This window comes from Microcebus murinus, chromosome 12, assembly GCF_040939455.1.
Source record: "Microcebus murinus isolate Inina chromosome 12, M.murinus_Inina_mat1.0, whole genome shotgun sequence".
In the NCBI taxonomy this organism is placed as follows: Eukaryota; Metazoa; Chordata; class Mammalia; order Primates; family Cheirogaleidae; genus Microcebus; species Microcebus murinus.
In genome coordinates, this window is record NC_134115.1 from 73,598,788 (window position 1) to 73,612,081 (window position 13,294).

At 41.9% G+C, this 13,294-nt stretch overlaps 1 protein-coding gene across 2 annotated transcripts in view; it reads left to right on the top strand.

The window, feature by feature from the left end:
* Positions 1-13,294, top strand: part of SNX30 (sorting nexin family member 30) — a 106,739-nt gene that overhangs the window by 43,725 nt on the left and 49,720 nt on the right. For both annotated transcript variants that reach the window (XM_012768918.3, XM_076008940.1), the window contains exons 2-3: positions 2,124-2,315; positions 10,559-10,669. In XM_012768918.3, coding sequence (XP_012624372.1) covers positions 2,124-2,315; positions 10,559-10,669 — 303 coding nt within the window. The remainder of the gene's footprint in view (positions 1-2,123; positions 2,316-10,558; positions 10,670-13,294) is intronic.

Sequence of the window (13,294 nt, forward strand, 5' to 3'; positions counted from 1 at the left end):
CATTGGTAGCTTTTTAGCTATTACAATGTGCTCAACTTATATTCCAGGTAACACCCTGGAATGGAAGCATATAGGTGTTTCCCTTGGTTGTGTAGTCCTAGGAGAAAAAAATCTGGAGTATGTGACAAGATCTGATTGACTGACTCTCCCTTTCCCACCCTTAACAACTGATTTGAGAACTGTTTAACTCCACACTATCTGGCCAGACATTTCAGTCCTTTATGTTCCTGGAAGGTTATTGGCTGAGGTCCCAGAGCAAAGGTTAAGGGAGTTGGCTTGGAGTCACCACTAGACCTGGGGAGAGACAGACAGATAATCACACACACTCACACAATACTCACACACACTCACACACACGAACAGGCAGTTGCCGTCGCTGGGAACTTAAAGTGTGGATAAGTTAGATGTGTAAATAAATGATTTATTCACACAATAAATGAAAAATTGCTTCAGTGGAGGTGTTTTCAAAGTATTGAGAAGGGAGTGACTAATTCTCCCAGGGAGTAGGTCAAGGAAGGCTTAAGAGGAGAGAGCATTTGAGCAGATTCCTGTGAGATATTTGAAGATCTCTATGTAAAAAAAAAAAAAAAAAAAAAAAAGTTAGTGGGGAGGGATTTCAAGCCAAGAGGGGGATGAAACAGCATGGTGGGCCTGGGAATGAGATGGCGAGAAACAGGCTGCTGAGTTTGGTCCAGGCCAGATCGTGGAAACCATCATCTCGGCTGATGTCTGCCTGTCTGACCTAAGATTTTTGAATTCTTTCTTTTTTTGGCCACTGACAGAGGTGTTCTGAGGTCCAGTGTGCTGGTGTTGATAAAGTGCTGCAGTTGGGCCCCCGCGCACTGCCTGTCATGGTGTCGCGCCTGAGATCAGTGTTTAACACGTTGACTGCATGAGAGTCGTATTTAACTCACCCTAGTTTTACCCCTGGTGAAGCATATATAAAATCTTACTTGTTGATGTTCTTATTGTTACAATTAATATGGGCAATTTAATTTAAAAAATATAAATCAAATGAATAGAAGTCAGTAATTTTGATTTTTCTGTGTATGTTTACCTTTAAATTACATTCAAAGTTTTTATTCTGTTTTTGTAATAAAACACTGTAGGCCCAAGGAAGGAAAAGCTTTTTTTTTTTTTTTTTTTTTTTTAACGTGTGTGGCAGTCAATGTGTTAAATATTAATATTTACTGAAATGACCAAGACAAGGTGGTTGTCTTAGAGTTCCAGAGAAGATGATGTCCCTTCTCAGATCCCAGACACCGGGGTGTGGACGGCACATGTCCTGTGGTCTTTAGTATCATCAATATTTAAATTTCCTCAAATATCTCAAAATTGTTACATTTTGTTTTAATGTAATCGGTTGATCTCTTAAGTTTCTTTACATCTATAGGTGCTCCTTCTCTTTTTTTTTTTTTTTCATTGCAATTTATTTATTGGAAAAGCTAGGTCTTTGGTTCTTGTTATTAATAGTTTCACCTAGTGTGGATTTTGCTGATTGTATCCTTATAGTATCAGTGAACATGTTCTTAACTTCTCTGCATTTTCTATAAATTGGTGTGTCTAGAGGCATGTTTAGGATTCATATTTGATTTTTTTTTTTTTGGCAAGCATACTTCATAGGCGGCAGTGGGAACTTCTTTTAGGAAGCACATGATGTTTAGTTGTCTTGTTGTGATGGCTGATTGAGTTTTTATGTGTTAAGTATTTAAGAAGGTTCAGTTCCCTTAACGTTTGCCTGGGCCCAGGTGTGGGTGGTCTTGAGAAAGTGGGAAAAACAGAGTATTTGGTGTGCTCAGAGTTCTTTCTCTGTTTTATTCTTACAATGGTGGGGCTCTTGTGTTCTCTGTCCCTGAACTATTTGCTTGTGTGGGTTCCTCCAGCACTTCCTAAAAGATGAATTGGCACGAATTTGATCCAGAGCACTGCCATAGTTTGTTTTTCTTGGTCATGAAAGATCTGTTCACTCAAGAAACACTAAGTAAGGAGATGCTCAGATTTTTTGAAAGTGATTTTTGTATTTTAGAGGTGTTTCTTAGTTTGGCCAAAGCAGTTGCCTTTGCTGATACTCTCCAGGTGTGTGTTTCCATTTAATTTGTAAGGTTACTCTTTTCTTCTTTTAGGATCTCATTTTGCCCAACGGTGGAACTCCAGCAGGCACTTCAAGTCCAGCGTCTTCATCTTCCCTGCTCAACAGACTTCAACTTGATGATGACATCGATGGTGAGACCAGAGATCTCTTTGTCACAGTTGACGATCCAAAGAAGCACGTGTGTACGATGGAGACCTACATCACGTATAGGATCACCACCAAGGTAGGTCCCTTTGTCATATATGCCTGTGTTGAGTAGTCTTGGAATTGGGGTCCCACTTCCCTGACCTCTGCCTTTGCTCTCTCCCTCCCTTTGTTCACTTTTATTACAGTTGCGGATGTGACTTTTTGAGAGTGCATGTATTCAGAGTAAAAGGTCCATATCTATATATAACAGTGGTTTTTTTAAAAATCTTGAAATGAGGGAGAAATTATGACTAAGATCTTTCAAATAAACATTTAATCCCTACACTTGCACTTATTTTCTATCAGACTATTTAATATGTTAATATTACTATCAAAATTTATGAATCATTTTATCAACCTAAGTCACCATGTGATGACACCATGATTATAATTTGGTCTACTTGGGGTTATTGGTAGGGGAGAAGGAATAAGAGGACAGGAATTAATAGTGACTATCTTCTATGTGCCAGGCAGGTAGTGGGTGGGATGTTGAGCTTTAATTATTGTCAGAGCAATACTAAAAGTTGTATCTTTTAGTTATAGTTTTGAAGATGAGGTAAACGGAAGCAGAAAGTTTTAAGTCACTTGTTCAAGGTCACAAAGTTTAACCAGGATTCTGACTTGAATTTGTGGGACTATGCAGCCCATATTAAAAAATAAATCATAGAAAAAAATAAATTCTTTGGAAAGAAAGGCAGAAAATAAAATACACTCATATTTTGTGTCTTCATCTTTTATTAGATGAAAATGTTGTATTTTAAAAATTATACAAGTAATATAATACATTATTGTAAAAAATGAAAGAAATAATACTAAAGACCAAATATGGAGTAGAAACCAGGAGTCTTCCTTAGCCCTTCTCATTTAGGTGCTGGTTCTTGCTGAAAGCAACCATTGCTAAAATTTGGTGCGTGTCCTTTCAAATCCTTTTTCTTTGCATTTACATTCACACACATATAGTTAGGATATATGTAATTTAGATTTCAATGTAATATTGCTTTCTGACTTTCTCTTTCATTTTACAGTAATTTTCCAAGTCCTTTCTATGTTCATGTGACTATATCTAGCTTATTCTTTCATTCTCTGCATAATTATTTATGCAATGATTATACGATATTTTTTCTCTATGGACATTTAAGCCTTCCCCAAGTTTTTGATAATACTACTCTGTCCTTTCTGCACCTGGTTCACATTTGAAGATTTGTCTGTGCATATATGCACATGCGTATGTACACACAGAGTCTTCCCCCATTACCACTGCCACTGGGCACCTGCTGTTTCTCAGATGTTGGGTTAGGTGCTTAGATGTATATTGCTTCCTTAGAGGTCTTAGGTTAATATACATATTTCCAGGAATTATTTCCATTTATGTATTTTTTCCTAGGATGAACTTATTTTTTACCCTGAAGTCAGTGAAATGCAAACCCTGTTTTTCTTGACTCGGTGCTGTATGTGACCAAATGACAAGGTGACTGCCTTGCTGGCACAGCAATGCTTGCCTGCCCTGACATTTTCCCTACTGCTACTTGATTCCTCTGGCCCCAAAATGCAAGTACTGCAGGACTTCTGCTAACTGATTCATAGGCCACTGCTCATGCCGCAACTCACAAGTCTTTCCTTCGCCTCTTCTTTCCTTCCTTCCCTCTCTTTTCCCTCTGGGTTCTGACTTCCGTCTCTTCTCGTGGGCTTAGTTGATTTCCTATAAGTCAGTAAATACCTTACAGTAACATTTTCCAAGTTACAGTCCCACATTTTACTGGGCTGTGATGGTAGCCCCTCAAGATGATCTTGCTGCAGATGTAAGTTTTACTTCTTACCGTCTCTTCCACATCTGATCCCAAACCAGAATTTCTTTTGTTTTGGAGATAGGGTCTTGCTTTGTTGCTCAGGCTAGAGTGCAGTGGAGTTATCATAGCTCACTGCAACCTTAAACTCCTGGGCTCGAGTGATCCTCTTGCCTTAGCCTCCTGAGTAGGTAAGACTATAGTTATGTGCCATGATGCCTGGCTAATTTTTTTATTTTTTGTAGAGATTGGGTCTTGCTATGTTGCCCAGGCTGGTCTTTATTTTAATTTTTAATTTTTTTTGAGACAGAATCTCACTCTGTTGCCCTGGCTACAGTGCCGTGGAATCAGCCTAGCTCACAGCAACCTCAAACCCCTGGGCTCAAACGATCCTCCTGGCTCAGCCTCCCAAGTAGCTGGGACTACAGGCATGTGCCAGCATGCCTTGCTAATTTTTTCTATATATTTTTAGTTGGCCAATTAATTTCTTTCTATTTTTAGTAGAGACAGGGTCTTGCTCTTGCTCAGGCTGGTTTCAAACTCCTGACCTTAAATGATCTGCCTGCCTCAGCCTCCCAGAGTGCTAGGATGAGCCACCTCGCTTGGCACCCGGCTCCCAGGCTGGTCTTGAACTGCCTTGGCCTCCCAAAGTGCTAGGATTACAGGTGTGAGCCACCACACCTGGCTCCTCTTTCTTGTTTCTAATAGTGACACCAGGTTTGGTATCTTGGTGGTGCATTTGGAGCCTTTTTTCTGAAAGTCGTGTTAAAGGATATGTAGAGGTGTATGGGCATGAGAGAGAAAGAGGACAAACAGGAACACAGAATCCCAGCACCTGATCCTGTCCTGGGGCCTCCATTTCTGCTGAGGTCATCAAGCAAAGTTGACAGTCAGAGGATGAGGCTGTACAAATGCTTTGCTTTATTACTTTGAGACTCCCCAATCCTAATTCAGATTCCTGATGAGCAAAGCTGGACGAAGTACAGAGTTCTTTTCGCCTGAGCTAACATGAGTCTCGGGCTGAGAGCTAATGTAGGCAAAGAATTACCCACCCAAGTCTAAGCCATCAGTATCTTCTCTCTCCAGTGGTGGAGAGCCAGTTGAAGCATTCTCAGGGCAGGCAGCTCCTGGCTTTTTTCTCTGCAGGCTCCTACAAAGTAACATAATAATCAGTAGTTATTGATGCTTACTATGTGCTGTACTCTTTTGCAATAGAAACTCTTTCATTTTTATTTTATATAAGTAATGTATGTTCATTGTAGAGAAAATAGAAAGTATAAGTAAGCTAAAACAATAAAATAAACTCACTAGCCAGAAATAATCATTGATAACTTTCTGTGCTGTTTTTCTCTATCCACTTAATACAAATAAGTATTTTGCATGCTGCCAGTTCAGTTAAACATTGTGAATATCTTTCTATGCTGGTTAACACTGGTAAGCACGCCTTTATGCCATCATTTATAAGACTGCAGCAGTGTTCCAGCATATGGATGTGCCATCATGCATGTGGACGTGGGATGTGCCATCATTTCTTTTGTGCTAAGTACACTTAATAACTTTAAGTATGTTATTAATCTTCACACTCAATGAAGTCGATATTGGTACTGCTCTTATTTTACAAATGAGGAAACTGAGCCACAGTGATATTTAAAAAATTGCTCAAAGACATGCAGCTAATATGTAGTAGAGCTGGAACTTGAGTCTAGGCCTGTCTGATTGCAGAGTTCGTACACTTAATAGTGCTAGACTTCCAAAAGACATGATTTCCAAGAGAGAGATGACTCCCACACTCAGCACTGTGAGCAAGTACCATGTCCTGGCTATTGAAACTGATGATGTAGAAATAGACTTGAGGGCGAAGAAATAGAGAAGAACCTTCAACTCCCTCCAGAGGCCCTCCTTCTTTTGTTTTTTACCTTGTCCCCCTAAGTGACTCGGGAGGCTGAGATGGGAGAATCACTTGAGGCCAGTAGTTTGAGACCAACCTGGGCAACATATCAAGACCCTGTCTATAAAAAAAAAAAAAAAGAAAAAAAAAAAGCTAAGCACAATGGCACATGCATGTAGACCATCTCAGGAGGCTGAAGCAGGAGGATTGCTTGAGCCCAGGAGTTCAAGACTGCAGTGAGCTGTGATTGCACCATTGCACTTTAGCCTGGGTGGCAGAGCAAGACCCTGTCTCTGTGGGGGTGGAAAGAATCTTTTGCCCCAATCAGTTCCTCTTTCCAAATTGCCTCAGTGGTCAACTGAGTGTAAATGCTGGTCAGAGGTTATGTATGGGTGGATGTTAGATGTAATGGAAAGAAGGCTGCTGCTGACTGTGGCAGGAGCAGCTTCACTGGGGTGGTGGTGCAGAGCCCGGCTTTCAGTGGGTTGGCGTGAGTGGGAGTGAGACAGAGAAGACGCATGCGTGTTGGTAGCTTGGCAGTGAAAACGAGCATCGAGAAGCGGGAGGGGGTGTGGGGGTTGAGGGAGAGGGAGGGAGGCTTTTGTGGTATTCTAAGGGATGAAGAGACTTGTTTAAGTGCCAAGTGTCCAGTGTTGGTAGAGGAGTAGGCATGAGTCGAAGATTGGAGAGTAGGATGGAAGCTGCTGGAAGGCGGAAGGAGATAATAACAGTCTGAGCAAAAGTAGAGGGATCGGGCCCGGTGGGAGAGGTGCACTCTTTCCGTTGCTTCCGGAGAGAGAAAGAAGGCAAGTTTGTTTTGTGGCAGAGAGTTAGGGGGCTCTTTGCTTAAAGCTGCTGTTTTCTCTCTGAATAGATGAGGTCTTCTGCTGAGAGTGAGAGGGAGGTTTTGAAGTGGGGATTAGAAGGTTTCAGAATTTTTACAGACTTTTAGGTAACCCATGTGGAAAATGAGAGAGAGCTGACTGAGGGAGTGTAAGAGGTTGCTTGGCAGTGCCGAGGGTGCGGCGCCGGTCTGCCGCCTGCTGGCTCTGCGTCCTCCTCAGCAGTGTGCGCTCACACGCCCCGGTCTGGGAAAGCTAGATGTGGGCGGCGGCCTTTTTGCCAGAGTTGGGTGACTGGACGGTGTGGGGGAGGAGCGTTTCAATCTTGTGGTAGGTAGGGGATTGACACGCTGGGCTATGGAATGGACACTGAATAAGGAAGAAAAGATCTGAATGGACGGGTGTCAAGGAACTTGAGGTCCCAAGAGGCTGAAAAACCAGGGGTGTTGGGAAGCAGAAGAGCCTGAAATATGGGCGTGCTGTTGCGAGAGGGACATGCGTGAATTTCTGCCTGGTATCAGTCTGTGGAGAGGCCCTGGAGTGGAAGGGGACATTGTTGGCTTCCAGGCGGGTTGTTGTACGTGTGAACCACCTGGATCTTTAGGGCATCCAGCTCATGGAAGGGCTTCTGGAAGAAGAGCCTGGTGCCTGGATCTGCGGGGACTCAGGGCTGTCAGTGGATGACGGTTCTGAGGAGGTTTAAAGGGTGTCTGTGGCTTGGTGGCATGAGCCTCGGAAGGGCTGCCCCAGGGCTGTGGGCGAGTGGCGGTGAGGAGCAGTGTGCAGTGAGGAGGGCGTCCACAGTGACTCCTGGCCTTGGGGCGAGTGAGGTTTGTGGCTTGTGAGAAAATGAGCAGCTCAGGGAGGGACAGATGGCAGGGAGGCTGTCTTCGCAGGGGTGAGCCAGGTTTCAGAATTTGAACAGGCTGAAGAACTACAGGACTCTGTTAATTTGGAATGGGCGTTCCAGAGAGCTCGGTGGCAAGCTCTGAGAGGAAGGAGATAAATGGATGCTCATGTCAGAAGAAAGGGAGCCAGAGGAGCGTGAGGATGAAAGGCCAAAAGCCTTTGTAGTCTTCATTCTCAGGTGTTCTTTTGGGGTGGGGGTTGAGGCAAAATGGGATAAGCTGGTTATTACCTGATAAGGGAAGAGGTCCCTTTGTTGGGAGATGGGGTCACTTAGGCTTCTCAGGATCCAGCTGTATCCTGGACCAAATCTGTCTGGAGTGAGCCCGCTGTAAATTTTGGATTGAATGTGCATTCTTTGGAATGGCTCTGGGCCACAGTTGTTGGGCACATCAGCTCCCGGGACAGAAGGGGCAGACCTTATGTGGTAGGCTGAGGCCCAGCAGACATTAGACTGTGGCTTTGTGTTTGGGTACCTATTCTTAGATCTGACTTTAGGTGTGTACCCATGACCTCGTGATCTTTGCACATTCTAGGTTGTGGACACACAATGTGGTAGGGCACAGAGCAAAAGGATGTCATGGTTGTCTCTGGTTATGGAATTGCAGGTGGATGCTTTTGTTCACCACAGATGTTAGAAAATAGAAATAATCATATATTTCTTTATTTCCCTTTTTAACTTAGACCTTGAATTTTACAGAGGAAAAATTTACTACAAACTCATAGTTGGAGTTTTACTGGTCTGCATGTTTTATGAATACTGTAAGACCTAAGAATGGTTTTCTCTCCAGAAATTCAAAGTAGTGTCCGGGGCCCAGTCTGAGTGGACGTGCAGCGTTCCATCATGTGGACGCATTGCTAGCCTCATTCCTGGTTCTACTTTTTCTCTCTGTCCTTGTTTTCTCTTATCTTTCTCACCTACTTCTAATTTATGTCATTTGATCATATTTTACATATCACTTTTCTAGAACAAGCTCTGGTAAAAATAAGTGAAATAAATACTGGGTCAGAGAGTGTGAACATCCTTTTGTTTTATGATGATTTTTTTACCTTGTTGCTTTGAAAGCATCAAACAAGTTTTTTCTGTATTAAGTTCCCTATGTCCTTAAATGAGCTTTTTAAAAATGAGCATTTTTTGATGTATGACTATAAAAATACTGTATGTATGCATAAAAATATGTATGTATGAAAATACTGTATTTTTTTTTATCATCCAGCCCAAAATGTCATGCTCCCAATATTTCTAGCATACTATGCCTGAAAATTATTCAGGAGTAACTTATTCTTTGGATTTAAGTATTGTTTTTTTCCTCTCTCAAATGTCACAATGCTAATTTGTCTTCTAATATAGCAGTCTTCTAATATATTAGTCAAATAAATATGTTGAATGAATTGCCCCATACTTTTCAGCCTACCTCCCCAACATGGGGGAAGGGCTGTTTGTTTGTTTTGAGACAGGGATGGTCTCACTCAGGCTAGAGTGCAGTGGTGTTATCATAGCTCACTGCAGCCTTAAACTTTTGGGCTGGAGCAATCCTACCTGCCAACCTCTTGAGTAGCTGGGACTACAGGCAGGTGTCACCAGCCTGGCTAATTTTTCTAGTTTTTCTAGAGACAAGGTCATGCTCTTGCTTGGACTGGCCTCATGTGATCCTCCTGCCTGGGCCTCCCAAAGTGCTAGGCTTACAGGCGTGAGCCACCATGCCCGGCCAAGGTTGTGTTTCTTAGGTGTATGCTGCTGCGGGGGACTTGAAAAGGGGAAATGATGCAGAATGAGTTGGGGGGCCATACAAGATTGAATCCTTTAAGTTTACAATTTTGCTCAGACTGTGAGCACAGGTTTTAGGGGAGGATGAAATTGTAATTTTCAATGCCAGAGCTGTTCATAGCCTTTTCTCTGTATGACTCTTGTTCATGCATTTTTAAGATTTTCTTGGTGTTGTGAATTAAAACAGAATTTTGGCTTGAAAGAGTAAATTATGAAATGTAGCCTGACCCATTTTTATCTTGTACTTTAATTTCTGAGAATGGTGACTGTCATATAGTCTACCCTCATAGGGAAAAATAGCTTATCTGAGACACAGTTTTGGTTTGAGCAAATTACTAACTAAAAATCTTATTTTGATATAAATCAACTTAATTTTATTTAACATGGGTTTTCATTAAAGTACTGCAATCCCATTTTAGAAAACTTTAATAGTTCAGGAAAGGGGATAAGATTATTAAAAATTTTTTTGGTAACACAGTGGCATTTGGGTATTATTATATTTCCTTCTAGATTTTTCTTATGCACCTAAAATACAACATAGTTTCAAGGTTATGGTTCTGGCAGAATATGGCAGATTAAGCAAAAATCTTTTCTATTTTCATCCAGCCTGCCTCCTAAATGAGCAGTGATCTGTTATCTCTACTTTTTGTTTATTTCCCCTTTAGCAAAATTTGTCAGCATATTTAGCAGAAGGTGGAGACTTAATTTCTTTTCACAGATTTGGATTCAGTAGTAGCAATATCCTAAGGAGAATTGTTCTGCTAAAAGAAATTCTCAGAGTTAAGCTTGGAGGAAATGAATCAACGTTTCTAAACAATTCTGAGGGATAGTTGAGTTCCATTTCCTGAGGATACAGAGGAAAAAATACCCTGACATTTTTATTCTAGCTTCTTGAATTTTTAACTGGGCTCAGTGGCCCAGGCTAGTCATTCTATGTTGGTGAACTCTGCCATTTGGCTGGTGCGTTCGGTGGAAGGAAAGTGTGTTCCTGCCTGGTTTAGTTATTCTGAGAGAGCTTTTTTCCTTTCCTTCAGCCAAAATATGCTACTGTTCCCTTATGCTTATTTTTTCCCATTCCATTCTTATTTGCAGAGTACTCGGGTGGAGTTTGACCTGCCAGAATATTCTGTTCGTCGAAGATACCAGGATTTTGACTGGTTGAGGAACAAACTGGAAGAATCCCAGCCCACTCATCTCATTCCCGTAGGTAGTAAGTCATTACAGCTTATTTCTCACTTTGCCTGCATTGTCTTTCTGGAAGAGGCTCACTCAACTCTTGCCCTTTAAATTATGGGTAAAACCCTGCCATACTTTTTATACTAGATTCACCCATCAAACACATGTAAAACATGTTTATGGATGCTATATACTGTATTTCACCTTTTGGGTTTTGGTTTTAGATTTGCTGTATAGTGTGCCAGTTCTTGGGTGGGGTGGGGTAAATTTTCACTTTCACTATGATAATTCTTTGAGGTATGGATAGTCCTAATTCTCATTTGCTGCCTCTTTAAAGATTGAAGCTTGAAAACGTAAGCCTTGCAGAAGCTGTCTCTTTCCCGCTTCGTAGACATTGTTCTTGAGGTTTGGATGGCTGCCACCAGGTGAAGAATGATGGCTCAGATTGCAGCTGGCTGGGCTTTCTTTAGACATAGGAGCAAGAATCTAGCACACAATCCATTTTAACCACAGTTTTTCATTTGAAAAACAAACAAGGAAACCACCTAACTCTATTTATTGAAGCAGCATAACATTTATTTACTATAGTATTTCCATCTGCACATGTTTTAACAGAACAAGAGCAAATAAAATTTGAAAGACTACTAAATCAAATCAACACGCATATTTAGTACTTTTCTGACTACTTCTTTCTTTCTTTCTTTCTTGCTTTCTTGCTTGCTTTCTTGCTTTCCCTTCTTTCTTTTCCTTCTTTCTTTCCTTCTTTCTTTCGACAGCATCTTGCATCGTTGCCCATGTATGAGGGCAGTGGTGTGATTATAGCTCATTCATTGCAACTTCAAACTCCTGGGCTCGAGCTATCTTCCTGCCTCAGCCTCCAGAGTAGCTGGAACTATAGGAATGTGCCACCACACCTGCCATATTTCCTAGTTTTTGTAGAGACAGGTCTTGCTTGTTCAGGCTGGTCTCGAACTCCTGGCCTCAAGCAATCTCCCCACCTCGGCCTCCCAAGTCCTGTTAGGATTACAGGCTCAGCCACCTGCCTGACCTGACTTCTTTTGTTAAAAGTAGAAATAGCTGTTTAGATACCAGATGTTTCTTTGGGCTTTGGGGGCCTTAGGGCAGTTTGGGTCATAAAATTCCTCAGAGGGGCTGATTTATCTTTCAGCAAAAACCTCAGTTCAATGATAACTTCTCAGCACCATCAACTTTTCTGTTACCACTGCTTCTTCCAACCTTTCCCCCCCATGGTTGGAAGAGGCTGTATATGTTGTGAGCGTGCTGGGAGTTTTCTTGGTTTTCAGAGTGAGGAGAGCCATGTTGTTAGTGGCGTGGTAGAAATGACCGGTCTTGCTGTTCTTCTCAGGGCGTTTCCTTTTTCCCCCAATCACATATCTTCTTCTCTGCTCTCCAAGCCTGAAGTTTTGCTTTTCACTTAAAAACATGCCCGAAGAGGAAACAATAGTTTTTAAAGAGTTGGGACTATTCCTTAAAATAGAATGTTAATTTGACAAAATTGACAGTTAGTGAATCGTTTTTAAAAATAAACTTCTTATTTTAGAACAGTTTTAGAATTACAGAATTATTGCAAAGATAGAGAATTGTCATACCCCACACCCAGTTTTGCTTATTTTTAATGTTTTATATTAATATGGCACATTTTGTTGTAATTGATGAGCCAGTCATTATTAAGCAAGCATTATTATTAACTACAAGTCCTTTATTCCAAGTTCCTATTTAGTTTTTGCCTAATGTCCTTTTTCTATTCTAGGATCCCACATTGCATTTAGTAGTCCTGTCCCTTAGGCTCTTGTCATTAGATTGGGGTAATGTATTTTGGGGAGGAAAAGCACAAAGGTGAGGTGCCTTTCTCATCACCCACATGGAGGGCACATGCTGTCAGCAATGTGCATCGCTGTTGATGTTAACCCTGGTCACCTGACTAGAGGCAGTGTCAGGTTCTGTCACTGCACAGTTCCTTTCTTCCCCCTCCCTTTCCTTACTGTACTCTTCCTCGCTCTTTATGGGCAGCGCTCACTGCCCGTCAGAGGAATTAGGCTCCCCCTCCTGGCAGCTGGTGCATTCGAGGTTTGGTACGTGAAGATCAAAAGTTAGACAGTGACACCTGCTGGTGAAATATAGCGGCTCAGCCATAGAAGCTAAAAGAATGGAAGAGTCTCCAGAACGCCCAGGTGGATCCAGAGTATCTTTCTCTTTGGTTTCTTATCTTCTGGGTAGAAGCAGCGAGTAGGAAGGTACTTTAATAACAAGGAAGGGGCCGGGTGCAGTGGCTGACGCTTGTAACTCTAGCCTCGGAGGCCGAGGCGGGAGGATTGCTTGAGGTCAGGAGTTTGAAACCAGCCTGAGCAAAAGCGAGACTCCATCTCTACTAAAAATAGAAAGAAATTAATTGGCCAACTAAAAATATATAGGAAAAATTAGCATGCCTGTAGTCCCAGCTACTCGGGAGGCTGAGGCAGGAGGATTGCTTGAGCCCAGGAGTTTCAGGCTGCTGTGAGCTAGACTGACACCATGGCACTCTAGCCCAGGCAACACAGTGAGACTCTGCCTTTAAAAAAAAAAAAAGTGGATACTTAAATTTCTTCATAATTTCTTGGTACTCACGTATCTGGAGTGGAGAGAGATTTAACA